The following is a 24,001-nucleotide window of genomic DNA, read 5'->3' on the forward strand; positions in this document are numbered from 1 at the left end:
TCCTCCCCATATCTACCTTCTCAGCCTCCCTACTCCCTGATGCTATCATCTTGCAACTCATTCTCTCAGCCCCATTCCAGAACTTCCCTGTTGTTTGATGGCCATAGGCTCCCATATCAAGCTTCTCCCTCATCCCTGCTCCCGGCACCCTGGGGCCCCAAGCACTGCTCGACTTGGATGCAGTGGGGCCCAGAAGGTGACTGTGCCACGCCAGGGGGTCGTAGCCCTGTCTGTCACAAGTTCTGATTGAGCACCGTCTTTGTGGATCCGTAAGCACATCTCGTGGAGAGAGGCCAAACCAAGTATCCAGCGGAGCCCCGTGAGCTTGAGGGCAAGCCCAAGGACACCTTATCTCTCTCCGGACATCCTTTCTGGTCTGACACGTGGTCGTCTTTCTGGTCTGACACGTTAGGTCGCCATTATTAAAGAGAAGACCAAGGCTGGGTTATCACTGGAAGAAGGAAAACCGAGCAGCCAGCTGGACTAAGGTTATTTGGGACCATGGAAGAAGATCCTCAGCAGGGGTGGTGCTGCTACCTAGGGTGCATCTTGGAAATTTATGGGGCTTTTTGTTTGTTTTTTGGCCGCACCGTGTGGCATGTGGGATCTCAGTTCCCCGACTAGGGATGGAGCCCATGCCCACTGCAGTAGAAGCATAGAGTCCTAACCATTGGACCACTGGGGAAGTCCCTATGGGACATTTTTTGATTGACAAAAATTTGAAGGGAAGGAACTCGCTGAAATGTAGTCGCCCTGTACAGGATGCTACACGTCCTGAAATGCTCAGGAACCCCACCTCTTATTATGAAGAATTCCTGAGACAATTTTTGAACCACCGGATGTACGTCACGTATATGAAAAGCCTGTTTGAGCCTAGAATTATGTGTTTTACATGTAAACACAGAATAGATTTTGCACATTTGGAAAAAGACTCAGTTTGCTAGGAATGCACCTCTGTGTAAATTAAAACTATGCTTTGTTCATCACTTTACCAAGAACTTGTTCACTATTTTGGAACATCAGGTCACTAATGGCAGCAGTGCCTGTGGTACATGTGTCATCAGGAAAGCACCGATATCAGTTGGCATTGCAGTTGTCACATCCACGTTGATTCCACATGTGGGGGTGGGCACTGGACTACTTCATTGTCTTCTGGTTTAGTTGGGCCCAAGCTTTCACACACTGAAAGGATAAATTACTTGTATTTCTCCTTTATATTACAGTGAGGACATTATACGGAGTTGTGGTCACTGTTGTCGTACACGATGTAGGGATGTTTCCTTTTGAGGTAGTCCACGGGGCTGGACGCTAATAGGCTTGAGAACTGCAGTGTAATCGTGATGGTTGCAAATGGCAGTGGTGAGGAGGGAATACAGTCTGTAAAATCTCCCCAGCCTATTTTAGAGGCTTTCTCCCCACCACTCCTATCCCGGGACAGGGGCTCTAGATGGAGATTCTTGGGGGGAGGGGTCCAGAACTTGGCTCCCCGGTTAATGGGTGACGGAATTTGTGCAAGAGCTGGGCAAAGGTGAAAGGGCCGTGTCCTGCCCCAAATCCCTCATCCCTTCGCTCTGCTTCATTGACACTCCCGCCCCCTGCCCGCTCCAGGCAGCTAACTTCACACAAACTCTGACCTCTTACTCTCCCTCCTTAACTCCAGGGCAGGCAAGACAAGACGAAAGGCAGGGCAGCATGAGCCGATCACCCCCCAACGCCATACAACTCCGATCCGTGGGCTCCCAGGGTACCATGGCTTCCCTGCCGCAGCTGTCTGCTGTCCAAAATCCCTCCTCTCACTCTTGGGCCTCTGTGTGTGGGTCTCCACCCTGGGGCCTCAGCTGTCTTCTGGCTCTGCAGGTAGGAGCAGAGGTGCAGGAGCTGGTGCTGGCTGAAGGGGGTGTTTGGAGGGAGGAGGTGTGGCATGAGAAACCCTCTGGAAGTAGGTATTTCTGCCTATTTCTGAAGACTGTTCCTCTGCCTGCAGCATATCTTGGTCCTGGCTTCTCTGCTCTGCGCCTCCCACCTGCTCCTGCTTCAATGTCTCCCTGCAGGAGGACTCTCTTCCTCCCCTGCCCAGCTCCTGGCCTCCAGCCTCTTTTCATGTGGCGTGTCTACAGCCCTGCAAACTTGGATGGGCAGCAGGTGAGGGGAACTCCCTGGAGAGAAGGGAACAGGGTCCCAGCGTGTAGGAGAGGCTCGGGGAGGCTTTCAGCTGCCCCGTGTTTCCAGACCTGCCTGGGCTGCTGTTCCTACAGGCTGCCTCTTATCCAGGCTCCATCCTTAGAGTTTCTTATCCCTGGTCTGGTGCTGACCAGTCAGAAGCTACCTCTGACCACCCGGACACCTGGAAACTGTGAGCACAGAGCAAGGGCACAGGGTGAGGGTGAGGTTGGGTGCTCACCTGAGCACACAGTTGTAAGTGGGTGCAGGATTGAGATGGGGCAATGATGAGAGGGTTAGGCACCATGTGGTGCTGGAGCTGTGTCAGGCACCAGCCAGAACTGTAGAGCAATGGGTCTCCAACCTGTTTATCTCTCTGCTCTCCACGTCCCCAACTTCTCCCAGCTTCCCTTGTGCTGCGCCTGTGTGGGGGACCTGGCTGCCACGGCCTGGAACTCTGGAACACTTCTCTCCGAGAAGTGAGTATGTGGGGATGCGGAGGAGGAAAGCTAAGAGTGGTGCCCGACTGGGGAGGCTCTTGTTTCCACTTTACAGGGACTGAGAGGCTCTAGGGCAAAGAGTTGGGTGGGGGGAAACTCTCCTGGAATTTTTTTTTTTTCCACACCACGTGGCTTGTGGGATCTCAGTTCCCTGACCAGGGACTGAACCCGGGCCACGGCAGTGAAAGCCCGGAATCCTAACCACTAGGCCACCAGAGAACTCCCTGGAATTAGTTAAGATGTCCAGGCTGAGGTCATCTCAATTGAGCAGAATGTTTTCTCTTTGTCCACTTCTCCACTCCACCAGGTGTCCGGGGCCGTGGTGGTCTCCGGGCTGCTGCAGGTCATGCTGGGGCTGTTCGGGGGTCCTGGCCACTTGTTCCCCCACTGTGGGCCCCTGGTGCTGGCCCCCAGCCTAGTTGTGGCAGGGCTCTCGGCCCACAGGGAGGTAGCCCTGTTCTGCTCTGCTCACTGGGGCCTGGCATCGCTGTACGTAAGTCCTGAGAGGCGTGGTGCCCGGTGGGGTGTGTGGGAGCGGGGGAGGGCAGAGGTGCTGGCTCCACCGGGTTTAGCTGCCATCTTGAAAGGGACAACACTTTGTGGATCTGGAATCCAGGACTTTTGCTGGATTCATTTGTTCACCCTGACTTTCACCTTGTCTCCCACTGACCCCCAAGGTGCCCTCCTTCCCCCTCCATGGGGGGCTTTCTTCTCCAGGACCCCCTTTTATGGTATTCTGCCACTCCCACCTCCACTGCCCCGCCTCCGGATGACTGCTTCCTCTTGCTCGTAAAGCTCCTTCCCTCTCCTAGGCTTATCCTGCTCATGGTGGTCTGTTCTCAGCACCTGGGTGCCCGCCTGTTCCCGCCTCACCCCTGGAGGCGAGCTTCAACCTCTTCAACCCACACTCACATCCCTGTCTTCAGGCTCCTCTCGGTATGTGGAGGTCTGGGCAGGGGCAGTTGAAGTTAGAAGGGCTGGCACGGAATGCTCGCTCGGCCCCCTACCTTTTGGTTTCTGTCTACCCCTCCAAGGCTAGCTTGAAAAGTTCTGGGGGAGGGGTTCTTTTCCGTCTCAGTCTTGTCCCTCAGGTGCTGATCCCAGTAGCTTGTGTGTGGATCCTCTCTGCCCTTCTGGGTCTCAGCATCACCCCCTGGGAGCTGTCTGCCGAGGCACCGTGGTTTTGGCTGCCTCACCCAGGTAGGTTTTCTCCTCCTCCATCTTCTTACTCAAATAAAGGTGTCTCTTTCTTTGGACTCTGAGTTAATGAAATTAGCTGTACGGATTCTCAAAACACACAAGGGAGAGAAATTGCCAGTCTGAGGGGCAATGCCAGCCGCTCACCACAGGTGTCTTTGTTACTGTTTAGAGACATCTGTAAGCCCCACCACTGCGTGTTGATACTCCTTAACCAATTTACACATTTACGTTACTTACTCCCACAGACATTTGAGTTGGTGACCTGTGCACAAAGATTGCTTTTGAGGAGGCATTGTATATGAAATTTGCTCTCTCATCAATTTAATAGTGGTCTGTTGAGTGCTTATTATGTGCTAGGCACGTGACAGGGGACATGGTGATAAACATGACAGACACGGTACCTGCACTCATGAAGCCTATAATCTGTTGGGGAATACAGATACTAATTAAATAGTCACCCAAGTAAATGTAAAATTGCACGCGGTAAATTAAAAAGGGCGGGTACCTTGTGTGATGAAAGGTCATAATGGGGAATCTGACTTTATTGGAGAGTTCAGGAAAGGCACTCTTTTTTTATGTTTTTATTTATTTAATTTTTAATTAAAAATTTTTTTGGCTGCACTGTGTGGCTTGTGGGATCTTAGTTCCCCAACCAGGGATTGAACGTGGGCCCTCGCAGTGAGAGCATGGAACCCTAACCACTGGACCACTAGAGAATTCCCAGGAAAGGCATTCTTGAGGAAGTGATCACTGAGCTGAGATGTGAGAGATGAGTAGGAGCTTATTGGGTAAAGGCAAGAGTGAAGAGCATTCTAGGTGGAGAGAACAGCATATGCAAAGGCCCTCTAGTGGCCAGCAACACAAGTACAAGGGCCTGAAACAAGGCCAGTGTATCTGGAGTGAAAGAAGTGAGGCAGAGTGTGGTGGGAGATGAGGTTAGAGAGATAGGTAAGGGTCAGACCAAAGAGGACCTTGTAGACCACAGTAAAGGGATGGGTCTTTACCCTGAGTTTGATGCTTTTCTCCCAAGCCATTATCTTCAGAGACAATGGGGCCTTTAGGGTGCTTGTGTCATAGGCTGTCAGAGGCAGGGGGATGCTTCAGACGTGAGTCTGGCCCCAAAGCAGCTCTTTCTCCCTCCCCAGCTGAGTGGGACTGGCCCTTGCTGACACCCAGGGCTCTGGCTGCAGGCATCTCTATGGCCTTGGCAGCTTCCACCAGCTCCCTGGGCTGCTACGCCCTGTGTGGCCAGCTGCTGCATCTGCCTTCTCCACCTCCGCATGCCTGTAGCCGAGGGCTGAGCCTGGAGGGTCTGGGCAGTGTGCTGGCCGGGCTGTTGGGGAGCCCCATGGGCACTGCATCCAGCTTCCCCAACGTGGGCACGGTGAGCCTTCTCCAGGTATGTGGACGGGGGTGGGGGGAGAGGAGCCGGAGGTGCAGGAGAGGGAAGGGGACTGATTGCCAGCTGTGCCCAGCCCTCTGCCAGGCACTCCACAGCAGTGATCTCATTTAGAGAGGTACCTAGAAGTGGTAAGGGCTAGGAGTGTGAGGAAGACACGAAATCACTACTGAACTCCTTCTGTGCCTCAGGCACTGTACCAGGGCTGAGGTTCTAGAGAGAAGCAAGTCAGATGAAGTCCCTGCTGTCTTGGGGACTTCGAGAGAGAGAGGTGGACAATTTAAGAAAAAAAAAAAAGAGATAATTTCCAAGAGTGATAAGTGCTATTTAGAAAACAAAGTGGGGGTGGGATAGTGGTTGAGTAAGGGAAGCCCCTTTAGGTAGAGTGCTGGGGGATGCTTCCTGGGAGAGTGACATTTGAGTTGGGATCCAAACGATGAGAAGGTGTCGGCCAGGTGAAAACCTTGAACGGTCGAGGAGGTGGCTGTGTTTTCTAGGCTGGATCTCGGCGAGTGGCCCACTTGGTGGGGCTGCTCTGCGTGGTGCTTGGGCTCTCCCCGAGGCTGGTCCAGCTCTTCACCACCATCCCACTGCCTGTACTTGGTGAGTGGATGTATCAGCAGGACTGGTGTTGAACCAGTACCCCCCAGCAGGGCCCAACTGGTTGCTGGTGGTCAGCACCCTTTCTTTCTGAATAGCCTCCCTAATATATGGATGTACGTGTCAGCTGTCCTATTTGCTCAGCCATATCTTGGCCTCTTTTTTTTTTTAACATCTTTATTGGGGTATAATTGCTTTACAATGGTGTGTTAGTTTCTGCTTTATAACAAAGTGAATCAGTCATACATAAACATATGTTCCCATATGTCTTCCCTCTTGCGTCTCCCTCGCTCCCACCCTCCATCTTGGCCTCTTGACTGGCCTTCTCTGCTCCTGGGCCTCTTGGTGGTCTCTGCCCATTACAACCTGCCCTGGCCTGCAATACTCTCTGCTGTGCCAGCCCTCTCCCAACATCTTCAATTACTTCTGTATGAGACAGGTGGGGTGCTGGGGGTGACCCAGGCCGTGGTTCTGTCTACTGGATTCTCCAGCTTCCACTTGGCTGACATTGACTCTGGGCGGAATGTCTTCATTGTTGGCTTCTCCATCTTCATGGCCCTGTTGCTGCCAAGATGGTTTCGGGAAGCTCCAGTCCTACTGAGCACAGGTGGGAAGAGGGGGGATGGAAAGAGAAGTTGCTTTGCAGTGGGAAAGCAAGGGCTCAAGGCTTGAGTTTCTCTGGACTCCAGGCCCCCACACCCAGAGAAGGGCTTTGGTATAGTCCATCCATTTGTTTAGCAAATATTTATTGAATACTGTGCTAGCCCCTTGGGATACAAAGGTGACTGTAGATGTGACAGTCTAGAAAAAGAGATGAGATGTGTAGAAACATAACTAGAAATGTTTAGATAAAGAGCTATGGTGCTCGGCGGTGAGAGAGATGGCTTCTGTTGGAGATGATCTGGGTAACTTTTATGGAGAAAGTAACATTGAGCTTGTCTTGAAGGACGGTAAGATTTAAAAACATATTTGGTGAGAAGGTCATTCCTGGTGGAGGAACCACCATAAACAAAGACATAGAAGTAGGAAGTCATAGGGTATGTCCTGGGAGTGGCAAGTAACTTAGTTAGCTTAGCTTAGCAAATAGCAGTGGTTCTTAACTGAGGATGGTTTTGTCCCACAGAGAACATCTGGCAATGTCTGGAGACATTTTTGGTTGTTATAAGCAGGGGAGAGGTGATTGTTAGTGGCACTTAGTGGGTAGAAGGATGCTACTAAACATTCTGCAATGTACAGAACAGCCCCCTCAAACAGAAAAGTATCTAGTCCAAAATGTTAGTAGTACTGAGGTTGAGGAACCCAGGCTAGAGCACAGAAGGTAAGAAATGGGAAATAAGGTTGGGGCTTTTAATACCAAACTTTCAGGAGACAGGGAGCCTGGAACTATCGAAGCATATCTGGAGGGCATGTGTATGCTCAGAAGATAGGGTGTTGAGCAGGGACCCTGTGGGAAGGGCCTGGGTGTGGGAAATAGAGAGCAGAGGGACAAAGGAGGGGGGCATGGAACAGTTCAGAAAGATCTGTCCTTGGTCCAAGACTTAGGCTTAGGTTGGAAGTATTAGGCTCCTTGGCTTTGCATAGGATCAGAGTTTCCCCTCCTGCCTGGCCCCAACCCCCTGTAGGCTGGAGCCCCTTGGATGTGTTACTACGCTCACTGCTCACAGAGCCCATCTTCCTGGCGGGACTCTTGGGCTTCCTCCTAGAGAACACCATTCCTGGTAAGTTGAGGCCAGGCCCCAGCAGACTGGGGAATGGCCAGGAAGTCATCACTTCCTGGGTTGGGCAATGGCCTGAACACCCTCTCTCTCTCTCTCTCTCTCTCTCTCTCTCTTTGAATTAAAAAAATATATTTTTTAAAATTTATTTTATTTTTGGCTCTGTTGGGTCTTCGTTGCTGTATGCAGGCTTTCTCTAGCTGCGGCGAGCACGGGCTTCTTATTGTGGTGGCTTCTCTTGCTGTGGAGCACGGGCTCTAGGCGAGAGGGCTTCAGTAGTTGTGGCTCGTGGGCTCCAGAGCACAGGCTCAGTAGTTGCAGCACACAAGCTTAGTTGCTCCATGGTATGTGGGATCTTCCCGGACCAGAGCTTGAACCTGTTTCCCCTGCATTGGCAGGCGGATTCTTAACCGCTGTGCCACCAGGGAAGCCCTGACCACCCTCTCTTTTGCAGGCACACAGCTTGAGCGAGGCCTAGGTCAAGGGCTGCCATCTTCTTTCACTGCCCAAGAGGTTCGGATGCCTCAGAAGTCCAGGGAGAAGCCTGCTCAAGAGTATGAGCTTCCTTTCTCCATCCAAAACCTGTGTCCCTGCATTCCCCATCCCCTCCGTTGCCTCTGCCCACTTCCCGAAGACTCTGGGAATGAAGAAGGAGTGCCCTCTGAGCCAGGAGAGACAGCCGACTTGCTGCCTGGCTTTGGGGAGCAGTGCCCTGGGTCTAGCAGAGAAGAACTTAGGTCCCAGTAATTACCAGGACTCCAGCTTCCACTTTGATTACTTTAGCCCTATCTCTCAGCTTGCTGGAGAGCCAGATCCCAGGCTCTACTTTCTCTCAGGGAGAGGATGTGTGTGTGTGTGTTTCACACGGGCCCACCTAAAGGCCTCATTTCCCAGCAGGTGTGTTTGCCTTTCCTTCTCTTAATTAGGCCCAACTGTTCCAGAGCAGGGCCATGGTTTATGGGCCATGATTGAATGATATTTTGCCTGTGAACTATCTATACTCGAACCCCAGCATTCACTAACTGATACTTATTATGCCTCCTATGTGCAAGGTCCTGGAAATACAGATATGGATAAGGCAGGGTCCCTGCCCTCTCAAACACTTATGGTTTAAAAAGACATGTAATTACCAACTAAAATCCAAAGCAGAAAGCAGTCTGCAATAAAGATCGAAACAATGCTATGGGAGCAAAGCGGAAGAAATAATGAGTTCTGATTGGGGATAGTGGGAAAAGCTTTACATAGAAGCAGCACTGAGGCTGGCCTTAACAAGAGGATTTTTCGTTGTGGAACAGGGATGGGGAGAATTTTTTAGGCTCAAGTATTCAGCTCGAGCAAAACAGTAAGTTGTACAAGGTGCAAGATGAGTTGAAGGATGTCAAGCTTCTCTGTGGTGATGGAGCATAAATTGGGGGTGCATGGAGGGAGAAATGAGACAGGAGAGGTAAAGGATGAGGTCAGACCATGGGATTTATGCCTGGGAGACTCATCTCTTAACTCGAGTGCTGGTGGAGACCCAAAAGAGATATCTAGTGAAGTTCAATCCCCTCGTTTTATTTAAAAACAAAACAACAAAAAAGGCTGGACGCGTAGGGAAGGGAAATGACTTTGGGTTTATCAACAAATCCAAATCCGGGGTCCCCTCTCCTGCACTTCGTCCGGCATTCTTTCTACTCTGCCAGCGCGACACTGAGGGGCGGCCCTACCCCTCCACCTCTCTACCAGGGAGTCCTCCAGCCTCTCTTCTCGCTTTCCCGGCCACGGTGTCGCTCCACCTCTGACGGATCCAGTTTATCAGCTCCGTGGGCCCAGATGTCCCGCCCACATCAGGCTTGGGCTCCGCCCCAGTGTCCCAAGACCCCGCCTCCCCGTGGTTGGGGGGAAATGCCCCTACTCTAGGCCTTTCGGGTTGCGCGGGCGGGCCAGCTTGCCGCGGGGAGAGTGAGAGCTCTCGAGGCCGCTCACGGTAGGTGGGGTCGAGCTCTAATCGGGGCCAGGGCCGGGGCCGGGCGGCGAGAGATTGCTCGGACTCTGCGGGCTGGCCCTGGCAACGCGCTTCCTCCAAGAATTTTCCTCCCAGCAGGGACCCGCGCGCGGCCGGGGTTCTGGGACAGGCCTCCGAGGGTGGGCGGGGGCGGGGCCGGGGGACCGCGCGTGCGCAGCTTGCCTCCCGGCCGCGAGGCGGGGTTTGTGCGGGTACTCCTATGCGGGCCGCTCGGCGCCACCAAGTAGCCGGTTTTCGGCTTTGTTGCCCTTTGAGGGGTCCCGAGCCGCGCCTCATGCAGCCGGTGCTGTAAAAATAGAAACGTGGGGCTTCCCCGGTGGCGCAGTGGTTGAGAGTTCACCTGCCAATGCAGGGGACACGGGTTCGGGACACGGGTTCGTGCCCCAGTCCGGGAGGATCCCACATGCCGCGGAGCGGCTGGGCCCGTGAGCCTATGGCCGCTGAGCCTGCGCGTCAAGGCCACAACAGTGAGAGGCCCGCATACTGCATAAAAAAAAAAAAAAAAAAAAAAGAAACGTGAACGGTGAAGGCCTTTCTAGTGAGGGCGAATGGAAACTGGACGCCAGGCGGGTCTCCTGGGGTAGAGCTGTGGTAAAGGGACCGAGGGGCGGGGCGGGGCCCAGCCCGGACGGTCGCCGGGGTTTTGCTGCCCTCTGCAGGATGGCGGAGGAACTGCGCCGAGGGAGGGGCTCACGGCCGAGGTGCGGGACTGGGTGCCGACCCGCTTTAGGCCACCCCACTCCTCTGTTGGCCCTCGGCGCTTCCCCATCCTCATTCAAAATAATAAACGGGTGACTCTGGTTAACGGCATCCTTGAAGGAAACATGAGAAAGGTGAGATATAGAGGCCTCAAAGCAGGACACGCGTGGTGGGAGCAGCAAACCCAGGTCTGATGCTGAATTTCTCAGACCTTTTTAGGGGGCTTGTTGATCCCAGATCCCACATTTTAAACTCCTCCCCCGCCCGCAGAACAAAACATACTGTGTGAGGGTCCTGAGCTTCCAGGCTTTCCGAAGTGACAGGCTCGGATAGTCAACCCAATTTTGGTGACTCTTAGAGCGCACGCTGGGGAGTGCCTGTAAGGGAGAGAAGGGCTTGGCGACTTGCTGTTTGTGACCGACTTGCTGTTTCTGACCTTGAGCAATGTGGAACTCTGGTCCCGTGAGGACTAGCTTAATCATTCCAAGATCTTCTCTTCCCAGTAGGAACAGCAGGTGGGAATGTGACTGAAATACCATCATCTGAACACAAGGTTTTGAGGCTGCTGCAGATAAAAATCACAATATATATAGTTCTATTTCACCTGTCTAGTGACTGTACAAATTATGTTACAAGGCCATGCTTCAAAAACTAGGTTATGGTTGGAAGAATAATGGCTTAGATTGAGATGAAAATGACTGGAAGAACAGCACCGTGTTAACCACGTTAATGAAATCCAAGGATTTTCATTGTTTTCTTTGTATTCTAAGATCTGCGCTCCCCCCACCAACTTCACTTTGTGTTTATAAACTGAAATTACATCACGTTTTTTGTTTGGCTGCGCAGGATCTCTGATCAGGGATTGAACCCGTGCCCCCTGCAGTGGAGGCATGGAGTCTTAACCGCCAGGGAGGTCCACCCTTTTTTTTTTTTTACCCTCCGGAAAAATGATCAAACTGCCTGTAAAGTAGCCATAGTTACTGAACATCTACTAGATTAAGGCTACAAATTTAGTTGCTGAAGTCAAAAGGTTGGTTTCCAGGATGTGCAGCCGGGCATGATATCATTGATGGCAGTGCCTTGGATGTGGGTGTGGATGAGTGAAGTGGAGTTAATTCGTGGTCTCTACCTCTGTGATGTGCTGTGCCTTGTATTGACTTCTTAGTCATTCAGGGTCTTCTTGAAATGGGGTTGGGGCTTTTCTCCTTGCTTCTGGACACAGAGTTATTAGCTCTTTATTTGTGTCTCATTGATCCCTTTGAGAATTTGACCATAGCTGTGGACGTCTTCCCTCCAAATGGGTATATGCAGGTATGCACAAATTTTGCACATAATTCCAGAGGGTTTACATGCATAGACTCTAGATTAAGAATCCCTGACTTAGAGAATGTATATATATTTAGGGAAAAAATATATTTAGGGAGCACATATATATATATATATATATATATATATATATATATACACACACACACACACACACATACATACATATATTCATTTAGGAAATATATATATATATGTTTAGGGAATACATATATATATACCACACACACACATATTTAAAATTCTGAGAGCTTCCAGAGTTTTTTTTTTTAGATTTTATTTATTTATTTTTAATTTATGGCTGTATTGGGTCTTCGTTGCTGCATGCAGGCTTTCTCTAGTTGCGGCGATCGGGTGCTACTCTTCCCTGCGGTGCACGGGCTTCTCATTGCGGTGGCTTCTCTTGTTGTGGAGCACGGGCTCTAGGCGTGCGGGCTTCAGTAGTTGTGGCTCGCGGGCTGTAGAGTGCAGGCTCCATAGTTGTGGCACACTGGCTTAGTTGCTCCACGATATGTGGGACCTTCATGGACCAGGGCTCGAACCTGTGTCCCCTGCATTGGCAGGTGGATTTTTAACCACTGCGCCACCAGGGAAGCCCAGAGTTTTGCTTTTAGATAATGATCAAATAATTTGAATTTCCTGCGCGTGACACTTATGACATGATGTTTTGTAAAACAAGAACTATTTCTTCTCTTCCAGAAGCTCTGGGAAAGGATAACATTGACATATTTATTAGGAATGTGATAAAGGTGCAACAAGAATGGTTTAGGTTTCCATATTGTTATATTATTAGAAAGCAGAAATACTAGTACCAATATGCTGAGGCTTAACCGCTATAGAAGAAGGAGATATTTTATGTTTTCTAGGAATTTAATATGGGAAAAAAAACCCTCAAAATTCTAAATCGATTTTTAGTGGCAAGAGGTGGTAAGGTTGGTGCTCAGCTGGTTATATACTGGGAGGGTGAAGGAGAGGGGGTAGAATGTAAATCAATGCCTTCTGTTTTCTTAGGGAGGATTTTCACAAGATGTATTTGATAGAGAACTCTCTGAGTGGTGTCCCCCCAGGCCTACAGCACCCTGGGGGCACTTTGCTAAATTAAGACTCTCCTGCAGATGGAGGAACTGGAGCAAGGCCTGCTGATGCAGCCGTGGGCATGGCTACAGCTTGCCGAGAATTCCCTCTTGGCTAAGGCTTATATCACCAAGCAGGGCTATGCCTTGCTGGTTTCAGATCTTCAACAGGTGTGGCATGAACAGGTGGACACTAGTGTGATCAGCCAGCGAGCCAAGGTAAGTGTGAAGAGAAGTACTGCTATGGGTGGCAGTGGACATAATTTCTTTCCTAGTGAAGGTCAGGGGGCATTAACATCACCCAGCTCATTGACCTATAGGTAGCCAAGGAAGGTCAAATTAGGTTGCTACAATTCCCATTAATGTTCTGCACTTCTACCTCTAGCCCTAGGATCTTTCCATATGGGTGTGTGTCTGTGTGTGTGTGTGTGTGTGTGTGTGTGTGTGTGTGTTTCTGTAGTGCATTCAGTGGAAGGCAGAATTGTGAAGTAGGCCAGTTGATCTCTCTTCTTTTTGTTTTCTTCTTTCCTGTTCTGATGTTTTTATTTTCCCTTCCCTTCCTCTTCTGCCCACTGTCTTCATGTTAACCAGAGCTTTCCTTTGCTGTTACTTACCAGGGAGTCAGTTTCCTTTTAGCCCTCTCACCCTGTGCAACGCTTGCTCTCTTCTTAGGAGCTGAACAAGCGCCTCACTGCTCCTCCTGCGGCTTTTCTTTGTCATTTGGATGATCTGCTTTGCCCACTGTTGAAGGACACTGCTTGCCCTGGCAAAGCTACATTCTCCTGTGATCGTGTGGCAGAGGCGCTGATACTCCGGGTGCGGAGTGAGCTCTCTGGTCTCCCATTCTATTGGAATTTCCACTGCATCCTAGCTAGCCCTTCGCTGGTAAGTGCAATTCAAATACGGGGTAGGGAAAGGGATGCCAGCTGCTTCCCCTTCTCAAAGCTTCTCAAATGAAGCTTTAGGTGGGTTTTTTTTTTTTTTTGGTAAACCCCATTTGACATTTGTCTCCAATTAGAAAACTTTCCTTGACTAGGAAGAAGGCAGAAAGATTTCTTGACTGGTACATTCTTTCCTTACAAAAGGAGCATAGTTTGGGCCTACATGCTTTACCGGGTATCTTTATTCATTACTTGGTTTATTCAACATTTATTAAGCATCTACTATGGGCTAATTGTTGGGTGTCCAGATCTAAAACAATATAGCCTATTCCTGGAGTTCATAATCTAATGAGAAGGCAGACAGACAGGAAACAGGATAAATTATGGTATATACTTTGATTGAGATAAGCCCAGGATGATTGAGGATCTGAAAAACCTTTTTGAAGAGAGAGTTTCTGAGCTGAGTTTTGAAGATGAATAGGAAATAAGTGGGAGAAAATAAAAAGATCGTTTTAGGCATGAATGCATTCTGAGAGGTGTGGAGATGTATAAGTGTGGGGCAAGTGGGGGAACTTCATGACTACAGGGAGCCGTGAGAAATGAGGTAGACAGTGGCCAGATCTTGAAGGATTCTAATGAGTTTGGATTTTACCCAAAAGGCAACAGGGATTCACTGAACAACTTTAAGCAGGGGTTTAACACGATCCAATTTGTAATTTATCAAGATCACTCTGGTAGTAGGGTAGGCTATATACCAGTGTTGAGTACCTTTCTGAACATTATCTTGTCATTTAATCCTCACAACTGTCCTGTCCTGCAAGATAAATAATATTGCCATTTTTCAGAGTAGCAAGCTGAGATTGAAGGTAATTTGTCCAAAGTCATCCAGTTTATAAATGAATGAGCTGGAATTTGACTCCCAGGTAGGTCTGATTCAAGAGCCCATTTTCAGGGACTCAGAAGATAATGTCCTCTGCTCACTTGTAGCTTTCTAGGCCCCAAGAGCTTTTATTAGCAATTAGTTAGTTGAGAGTGAAGAACTAGTTTGCAGGAATTACTTCTGCTTGTCCTTCTACCCTTTTATAGAAACAGAGCTTGTTTTAGCATTAGAGGACAGGGTCTTCTTTGGGGGTCCTAAGGTTGTAGGTTTATCAGCAGAGGGATCTGAAGACAAATGGGCATCATTTCCTGTCTCCCTTCTTTAGTTTCCCAGAGGTAGTGTGATGCTTTGGCAACAATAGGGTGATGGAACAAAGTGCTTTTCAATAAACTGTTCCCTGTTTTTGATCTAGTATTTTTGACCCAAGCTAGTCTTGAGTGTTTGGAGAATACTAACCTCTGAATTTTTAAGGCCCATTAACAGTGCTTAGCAAATAATAATCACTCAGTTTTGTTGATTTTAATTGAACTTCTTGTGAAAGTTTCCACCTTGCTTTAGGTAGAATTTATCTTGTTCAAAACCCCTGTAACTTTTTCTAAGTAACACCAGGAGGCACTGTTCCCTCAATAATGCTTGTTATGACACCAAAACATTTGGGCAGCCTTGGGGAAGCCCTAGCAATAGCTACTCTCATTTTATATCACACAGCCCTGGAAATTCAGAAGAGTGAGATTGGGGAGGCAGTTCTTGTTGGAAGCTGATGGGCTCTAATAGTTTTTCTTTCAAAAGAATACAGTAAAGAACACTTGTATAATGATATTATAATTGAAAGTAATGGGTGAAGAAAACCTAGATATTCTAGGCAAATTCCTCTAATTGGAGAGCTGCAATTTAAAAAGAGGCAACAGGGGCTTCCCTGGTGGCACAGTGGTTAAGAATCCGCCTACCAATGCAGGGGACACGGGTTCAAGCCCTGGTCCGGGAAGATCCCACATGCCGCGGAACAACTAAGCCCGTGCACCACAAATACTGAGCCCGCGCTCTAGGGCCCATGAGCCACAACTACTGAGCACGTATGTCACAACTAGTGAAGCCTGCACGCCTAGAGCCCATGCTCCACAACAAGAGAAGCCACCGCAATGAGAAGCCCGCGGACTGCAATGAAGAGTAGCCCCCGCTTGCCACGGCTAGAGAAAGCCTGCGCGCAGCAATGAAGACCCAATGCAGCCAAAAAAATAAATAAATAAAATAAATTATAAATAAATAAAAAGAGGCAACAGTGTTTAGAGTGGAATGAATCTTGGTTGGCCATGGGGAGAACAATTTATTAATAATTATGCTTCAAGGTATATTATTAAAAGAAGAAGAATGCCATCCCAGGGAAATCCCTGTACCTGAGGAAGCTTTATAGGGAAAAAGTTAGAGCCAGTGGACACCGGTGAGGATGTAGGCGGATACTATTTCAGGCTTGTGTGTGTGTCTGTGAGGTCACACAGTCATAATTTTTGTTTGTTACTCATTCTTGTCATAGTTTTTATTTAATTCTTTTTGAATGAGTAACTCATGCAAAAGGCAAACACTTCAAATAGCATTTAAGGGTATGTAGGGAAGAAATAGGTCTTCTTTCTACTCCCTTTCCAGTCCCTCATTTTCCTTCTCTGAAGCAATTACTGCTGTCAGCTTCTTGTGAATTCTCAAGCAAAGCCACATATATATGTGTGTGTATATGTATGTATATATACATATATATATCAGTATATATATATATCAGTACATATGAATATACTGATATAGTCAAATACATATCTAGATATATGTATTTTCACAAATGGCAACATTCTGTTCACAGTGTTCAGTACCTTGCTTTTTTCACTTAGTTTTAGAACATAGAAATCATTCACAGCATTACATTTAGAAGACCTGCCTTAATATTTTTTAATGGCAACATAGCATTTTGATGAATGAGTTTATCAACGTGTGTTTAATTGCTCTGCTGCTAGTAGACACTTAAATTGTTTCCATTCTTTTGTTTTTATATGTAGTGAATATCCTGCATTTTCTTTCTTTTTTTTTTTTTTTGGCAGTACGCGGGCCTCTCACAGCTGTGGCCTCTCCCGTTGCGGAGCACAGGCTCCGGATGCGCAGGCTCAGTGGCCATGGCTCACGGGCCCAGCCGCTCCGCGGCATGTGGGATCTTCCCAGACCGGGGCACGAACCCACGTCCCCTGCATCGGCAGGCGGATTCTCAACCACTGCGCCACCAGGGAAGCCCTGCATTTACTTTTTCTATGTGTAAATGTGTGAGTAAATTCCTAGAAGGGGAATAGCTGAATCAAGGAGTATTTGCATCTTTGATCTCGCTAACGTAATGTTGTGTTGTCTTCCAGAGAGACTGTGCAGCTTAACTCCTCCAAGTCATGTCGGAGAGTAGGAGAGTACCTATTTCCCCACACTCCCTACCACATTCACATTAATAATGTAATACTTTTTATGTCTCTGCAGGGTATTATGGAATATACAAAGCTTTCTAACACTAAGCCCATTTCCACTTCTGGCCAGCTTCTCTTCATCACCCCCTCCTCCTTCCCACTGTCTATTCTTCCTAGTATCTAATGTAATTCTTTTTTGTTGTTGTTATTCTTATCTTTTTTTTCTAGTGTAATTCTTTATATTCCATATTTTGAGTTTCAAATTTGTCACCTCTTTGGCCAGATTATGATTCCCAGGAGTCACATCTGAAGGTTTTTTGGGTGGTAGAAGGAGCACAGGCAGACCTGAATTTGTAACTCAGCTCCATCACTTTGACTACTTGTATTACCTTGGATAAGTTACTGAATTTTTATGAGACTCAGTTTCTTCATCTGTAAAATGGCGATACCAATCCTGACCTTACCACAGAGACGTGAGGATTAAATAAGAGAACATAGTAATATTACTTAACCTTAGCATTATAGTGGGCCTGTGAGAGCAAATAGTCCAACTCCATAATTTGTCTTTTTAATAAAAGACAAGGGGCTTTCCTGGGGGCTCAGTGGTTAAAAATCTACCTGCCAATGCAGGGGACATGCCATCGAGCCCTGGTCTGGGAAGATCCCACAGGCCGCAGAGCAACTAAGCCCGTGCACCACAACTACCGAGCCTGTGCTCTAGAGCCTGCGAGCCACAACTACTGAAGCCCGCGCGCCTAGAGCCCATGCTCCGCAACAAGAGAAACCATCGCAATGAGAAGCCTGCGCACTGCAACAAAGAGTAGCCCCTGCTCGCCACAACTAGAAAAAGCCCGCGTGCAGCAACGAAGACCCAATGCAGCCAAAAATAAATAAAATAAATTTATTTTAAAAATAAATAAATAAAAATAAAAAAGACAAGGACCATGAGAGTACTTGGGGTTAAGCCATTTTCACATCTAGGTGCTATGAGAGCCAGGGCTAGAATCTTGGTCTCCTAATTCCCAGTCTACTATTCTTTTCATTATATCCAAACATGATACGTTTCATCTTGGGATTGGTAACTGCCATCCTGCTCTTCTGCCTATGACTTATGAGCATTTCTATGGGAAATCTGAATATGCTGGGGAAAATTATAAATAGCTTTTCCTCTGGAGAAGATTGGCGACTCCTGTTCTGTATCCACCACACTTCCTGACTTCCTTAATTGTTGTGATCTCTTTGAGGGCAGAAGCCTCACAGGGTCAGAGCGTGTATTCAGCACCCAGTAGGTATTTGTTGAATTGATTTATTGAACTGCATCTTTTCATATGTTGCTGTCTGTAAATGAAGGGGAGGGAGTGTCCCAGCCTCCTAAAGCATTCAAGATTTTTCTTCGTAGTGTCTGTGGATTTGCTTTGAAATCTGTTGCTTCAGCCACAATGTTTTATTCTAATTAATTGATCTAAGTTAGGGTTCAACTAACTTTGAAATGAGTTATACCCCAATGAGTCGGAGTGGTGTAACCCAATCCTATGAAATTATTTGAGAAGTTGAAATATTTAAGGATAAAAAGCTTTTAAAAAATGCTCTATAGACATTGGAGTCCTATCAATAATTACCACATTTAATTAGACATAGCATTGATTAAAAACTGTTCCTCATCATGTTTCATGCTGTTATATTTACCACTACTCAAAGGAATTGCTGTGAAAGTAGCCCCCAGAGAAAGGTTGGTTATTAACTCTAGGAATTTCTGTTATTTGAGTGCTGCCAGCAGATGGATGGTGATGCTGCTTGGTTGGTAGTGGCAATTATTTTCAATTCAACTCACCAAACATTGGCTTGCTTTCATACAAGTATTCACCTATTTTTCCTCCTGATCTCCCTTGAGAAGGAGCAAACTTAAAACAATTCCTAGGAAAGAGAGTTGAGTCTAGAGCAGATACATTTTCCAAAAGCAGAGCTTCTGTCACATTCTGAACAGTACTTCCTGGAGGTTTAAGTTTATACTAAGGACTGCGCGGGGAGACAGTTCTAGGTTGGGATGTGCTATGTGACAGAAAGAAGTGACGGGTGTCTATAGCTGGACCTGATTGCCGGCCTTCCACTCTGCACTGTTACCCTGCGTTTCTTGGGTCCTGGTGCTGGTGCAAAAGTTGCTGCCACTAAACCCTAACCTCCCGCAACCCTAACGCACACCCAGTCTTCTCCTCTACTCTGTTTTTAGAGAAAAAGAATCATTTCCTGTTAGTTTGAGCCACAATACACCTGAAATTTTTAGTAATAAGTTTTACTAGAAAATTAATGGAAATGAAAACGTACAAGTCTGAAGAGTCCAGACTTCTGATCCTGATCCAGATGAGTCTGGCTTGCACATCTTATGGGCCACTTTAGTACTTTTTCCTCACTTCAAGCCTCTGTGAGGTTTCTTGTCTAAAAGCTATCCTTTTTAGGTCTAGGGTACAGGTTGGCATACTATGGCCAACAGGCCAAACCTGGCTTGCTGCTTATTTTTGTAAAGTTATACTGGAACCCAGCCACCCTCATTTATTACATGTTTTCTATGACTGCTTTCTTGCTACAACAGCAGAGTTGAATATTGTGACAGGGACTATATGGGCCACAGGGCTGAAAATGTTGACTCTGGCCCTTACAGAAAAAGTTTGCTGACCTCTGATCTAGGGCGTTTCTTCTCACTGCCTCCTTTAGTTCATCTCCTTGGGGGAAGGGAAAGGAACTTTCATAATATCCCCCAGCCACAAATTATCGATTTTAGCTAATTTTTTGGACGGCTAATGGACACCTTGTATAGGTGAATGGAATGGTTATTCTATATAGCTATGCATTATCATATGAGAACATCACTCTAGCTGCGCTGCAGTGTAGCCATGCTTACATCCTTCTTACCTCTGGTTAAGAGCAAGCTGTGTGGAGGGGTGGTTTATTCCTTCCTAGGCTGGTCTCTTGGTGACTGGCTTGTTTCTATTACAACAGTGACCTTAGACTTTGCTGCATTTGTGGGAACAGATGGAAACTCTGGCCTCATTCTGGGCTATCATCAGCCCTGAAATGGTTCATAATTGGTGTCTGGATCTGATTTGACTTTCACAGTTCTCTACTTTCTGTTGATATTTGTCTTCTATTACACTCCAGCTAGCATACTCTGTTTTAGTTGCACTTACTTGCTTAGAGGTTACTTGGATCTTCTGCTTTCATCTCTCAGTTTTTGCTGAGAGTTGAGTCCACACTTACCTCTTATCACCTGTATCACATCCTTCTCTCTTTTTTTTTTTGCGGTACGCGGGCCTCTCACTGTTGTGGCCTCCCCCGTTGCGGAGCACAGGCTCCAGACGCGCAGGCTCAGCGGCCATGGCTCACGGGCCCAGCCGCTCCGCGGCATGTGGGATCTTCCCGGACTGGGGCACGAACCTGTGTCCCCTGCATCGGCAGGCAGACTCTCAACCACTGCACCACCAGGGAACCCCACATCCTTCTCTTTAAATCACAGCTCTAGGTTATCTATTCATACATGTTCTCCTTTATTCTTCCCATCCTTTTATCTGTGCCACAAAGAAAATCCTTGAACCTCTTTCATATATTTATTTAATTATTATATTTGTGTTTACATTCATGTAAATGGGTTGCTTGACTATGAAAATACAAGTTCCTGTGAAAACATTTGTTTTTCAGTATTTTTTCCTGGTACCTTATACACTGTTAGGGAGTACTTTGTGTTTATCTGTTGGCTAATTGGTATCTCTTCCATGGAAGGTCTCCCAACATTTGATTCGTCCTCTGATGGGCATGAGTCTGGCACTGCAGTGCCAGGTGAGGGACCTAGCAACATTGCTTCATATGAAAGATCTGGAGATCCAGGACTACCAGGAGAGTGGGGCTACGCTGAGCCGAGGTGAGAGGACATTCTTTGAGGAGTTGGGTCGGGAGTGGTACAGACGGTCGAAGAGCCTTAGCAAAGGGGGAGACTCATTTGCATTAGGGAGGTGCTTTCCCGAGGGTGGGTGCTGGGTGCTGACCAGGACTGGAGACTAGATGACACTTCTTTTGCGTCAAGTACCTGGCTGGGGCCCAAGTATCCAATAGAAGCTGTAACTGAGCCCAGACATGCCCTAGGCAATGGGAAGGAAAGACTCTGGAAAGGGCCAACGGCTATATAAAATTGCATGAGGGAAAAATGACCTGGGACTTTAGGAAGCTGCATAGCTCCAACTTCAGAGTAAAAATTCAATTTCACCTGTCTTTGTGGTGGGAAAACCTTCTAGAGCGCCTGCTGCCAATGAACCTGTCATTTATTGCTAATCACCCTTTCCTCCTCCTGTTTGTCCTCTTCTCCCACTGGACTAGGTGTCTCTGGGTGTTGCATCTTTATCCTCTTTCCCAGGAAGTCCTGGGCTCTGTTCCCTTTCCATCTCACAGGTAGGAAACTCATTCTAAGACTCATATTTCTTTTCTGCCTCCCTTCTTATTACAGATCGGTTGAAGACAGAGCCATTTGAAGAGAATTCCTTCTTGGGACAGTTTATGGTAGAGGTAGAGTATTTGCTATTTCCTTTCTCCTTGTGCAGCTTTGCTTTACTTCCTCTTTCCAGGTGCCTGAGTGGTGACTTGCATTTTGGGTGTTAGGTTTGCTTGCATCGCTGGAGAACCCTTTCTGTGGAAAAGTTACCTATAGAAAGTCTGATAAAGCTGAAGATGTACCTGGGGCAGATGGGGAGAAGTAGGGGGAAAGATGTAAAAGGCAAAAGTGAGCTGATTAACATTTGTAAAACATCTCTGCTAAGGTACCTAGGGATTTTGTTTGGAATTCTCTTGGAAACCTTGGTTGACCAGTTGCTAAATTTTTGCTTGCTGAGATCTGATCCCAGGTCTGGATTGTGGAGCGGGGGGCTAGTCATTATTACTTGTCTGGGCCCCTTCGACATCCCACAGTAGAGGAAGGTGAAAAGCACAGGGCTACCATTTGGGGACTGTCTTGTGGGCACAGTAGGCTGTGGAAAATCACAGTGTTTATACAAGGGGACTGGCAAAGGAATGAATGGGGAGTAGATAATTGTGGCCTGTCAGAAGCTCCTGCCTAGGTTTCCCTTCTAAGGATTGAGCTTGGCCAAAAGAAACATCTATTAAATGCCAAGCAGGGGTAATATTAATAGTAGTGACCTTTGATAATACCAGTCAATATTGATCTTTTTCTCTAACTCTTCTGAGACTTGTTGGTTGTACAGTTAGTACCCTAGTATTATTGCACTATTTTCTAATTATACGTGTTACCCAGGTTGGTACTTTATTGTGTAAGTAAATAATGCTGTTATAATATTGTGTTATGTATAGATTATTTATATTTCTGTCTTGTCTTCTAGGCTAATTTGTAAGCTTGTTGTGGACAGGGACTGTGACTCCTACTTCTTTTGAACCTGAAATTAGTGCTTTTCACAGGGCTGAGCAAAGCAGGTGATTTGGAACCTTCTGTTCTGCCTTTTGTCCATTGAGCAGTAGCCTCCTGATGCTTGAGGTCTCAACAGTGAGAACAAAACATGTGAGTTGAGCGTTCAGTCCATCTACTGAAGCAGTTGTAATTCTGGAGGAGAAGGAAAGCATGTGTTGCTAAGTCCTGAAGCAGAATAGGTTTCAGGTCTTCATGGGGAAAGAGAGATCATTAAACCTAAACCTGTGACAGAGAGAGATTTCCTAGGCCATTTTTCTCTCAGATAGCTTCCCCCATTTTTCTCTCAGATAGCTTTCTCTCAGATAGGTTTGGGTATTAAGGAGGTTAATGTAGGCTGGGATGGCATACTAGTTCCCTACCTCAGCCCCTTAGTCAAACAATGAGATGCTTATTCTTAGCTCAGCAGGGAGGTCCCTTCCTGATCTAGTGCCTGCATACGTATCCAGCTTGGTTTCTCAACATTTTTCTCTGTGTATTTTATGCTTCAGCCACGCAGAATGGCTTTGAATTACCAAAAACGCTGTTTTCTCTAGCCTTTGTGTCTTTGCACACATTGTTCCTTTATCTAGAATGCCCAGTGCCCTGGTCTTATCTACCTTGTAAACTTCTATTAATCTTTCAAGTGTCAGCTTCAGCTTCTTTGGGAGACCTTTCCGGACTGTCCTTGTAAAGATAATCCTTCTTTCCTGCTACTATAGTGCCTTGGTTCATGCCTCTATTTTACTAGTTATAACTTTGTCATGATGCTGTTTGTATGTCTGCAAGACTATGTCTTTTTCCACTCATCTATGGACTCTTTGAGGGCAAGGACCACGTTGAATGTGTTTCTATGTTCCCAGCACCAAACATAGTGCTTAGAAGTAATAGGTTCTCAACGAGTTTGTGGGTGAATATGTTGATAAACCTACACTGGAGGGATTTTATGAAAATTGTGGTGGTGTGGGCTGTGGATATAGTGTTGCTTGTTAGACCCATATTTGGGATCTTCAGTTATTCTCCTGATTTATTTTGCGGCTTTGGATAAATCACTTCTCTCAGAGCCTCTATTTTCTCATTTGTAGAACTGAAGTCTCATTTCTTTCATGCTGTTGGGGTGGAGGAACACTGCAGAACTGAATGAGAAAGCATGCGGAATACAGGTGCTAGCCCAGGAAGGGGATTGGTGTTTGGAACCAACTACTTCAAGAACTCTGGTCCTCTAGGTTCTGGGTGGATCACATCCAAACTGCATAGACCTGTAGAATTTTATTATATCTGGAAAGGATCTGGACGATAGATAGTTGTAGCTTTCCATTTCATAGATTAAGAAATTGGGCCTCAGAGGGGTTAGGTGACTCGCCTAAGGTCATATGGTGGTAGCTGTATGTTTCGGACCATCCACACTTCTTGACTCATAGTCTAGGATTATCCCTATTTTGTTTTGCTACTTTTACTGGTCGTACACACAAATTAGAGGAGAGTCAAGGGCTAGGATAATGTAGAATTCTTATGACCTCTGGGATCACTGCCCTGTCCTCGGAATGTCCTGTAGAACTGCTAGAACTGAAAGGTTTCCTACCGGGACTGCAGCATTTCTTATGGCCAGTGCATCTTTTCAGTTACTCTGCTTGCCTGGGGTCCTACAAACAGGACACAGAAGGGTCACGGGGTCACCCAAGACCGAGCTGGAAGGA

General features: G+C 47.2%; 2 protein-coding genes across 11 annotated transcripts in view; both read left to right on the top strand.

The window, feature by feature from the left end:
- Nucleotides 1–1,692: 1,692 nt before the first annotated feature.
- SLC23A3 (solute carrier family 23 member 3) lies at nucleotides 1,693–8,321 on the top strand. 3 transcript variants are annotated; one of them, XM_060015531.1, is made up of 12 exons: nucleotides 1,693–1,857; nucleotides 1,985–2,142; nucleotides 2,256–2,377; nucleotides 2,566–2,639; nucleotides 2,968–3,149; nucleotides 3,473–3,596; nucleotides 3,752–3,860; nucleotides 5,006–5,259; nucleotides 5,757–5,862; nucleotides 6,299–6,466; nucleotides 7,482–7,577; nucleotides 8,029–8,321. In XM_060015531.1, exons 1-12 carry the CDS (start codon nucleotides 1,693–1,695, stop codon nucleotides 8,319–8,321), a joined length of 1,851 nt encoding a protein of 616 aa, XP_059871514.1. The 3 variants fall into 3 exon arrangements, with proteins under 3 accessions (XP_059871514.1, XP_059871515.1, XP_059871516.1); XM_060015532.1 differs by having other exon boundaries at nucleotides 2,256–2,353; XM_060015533.1 differs by lacking the exon at nucleotides 5,006–5,259 and having other exon boundaries at nucleotides 2,256–2,353; nucleotides 3,504–3,596; nucleotides 3,821–3,860.
- A 1,131-nt stretch (nucleotides 8,322–9,452) lies between these two features.
- NHEJ1 (non-homologous end joining factor 1) overlaps nucleotides 9,453–24,001 on the top strand; it is a 77,371-nt gene continuing 62,822 nt past the window's right edge. For 5 of the 8 annotated variants that reach the window (XM_060016087.1, XM_060016086.1, XM_060016085.1 and 2 more), the window contains exons 1-6: nucleotides 9,453–9,540; nucleotides 12,720–12,896; nucleotides 13,350–13,562; nucleotides 16,523–16,738; nucleotides 20,639–20,777; nucleotides 21,357–21,415. In XM_060016087.1, coding sequence (XP_059872070.1) covers nucleotides 12,720–12,896; nucleotides 13,350–13,562; nucleotides 16,523–16,738; nucleotides 20,639–20,777; nucleotides 21,357–21,415 — 804 coding nt within the window. In that variant the 5' untranslated portion in view covers nucleotides 9,453–9,540. Of the gene's footprint in view, nucleotides 9,541–12,719; nucleotides 12,897–13,349; nucleotides 13,563–16,522; nucleotides 16,739–20,638; nucleotides 20,778–21,356; nucleotides 21,416–22,242; nucleotides 22,308–24,001 lie in introns of those variants that run through there. The other 3 variants (XM_060016092.1, XM_060016088.1, XM_060016093.1) reach the window with 3 other exon arrangements.

The sequence above is a fragment of the Delphinus delphis genome, chromosome 7 (assembly GCF_949987515.2).
Source record: "Delphinus delphis chromosome 7, mDelDel1.2, whole genome shotgun sequence".
NCBI classification, from domain to species: Eukaryota; Metazoa; Chordata; class Mammalia; order Artiodactyla; family Delphinidae; genus Delphinus; species Delphinus delphis.

Excerpts from the sequence above, each read along its gene's own strand:
- SLC23A3 (XM_060015531.1), top strand. The coding sequence starts at position 1,693 with ATGAGCCGATCACCCCCCAACGCCATACAACTCCGATCCGTGGGCTCC. Across the intron at positions 1,858-1,984 it reads GCTGTCTTCTGGCTCTGCAG|CATATCTTGGTCCTGGCTTC; the intron begins GTAGGAGCAGAG and ends CTCTGCCTGCAG. Across the intron at positions 3,861-5,005 it reads GTTTTGGCTGCCTCACCCAG|CTGAGTGGGACTGGCCCTTG; the intron begins GTAGGTTTTCTC and ends CTCCCTCCCCAG.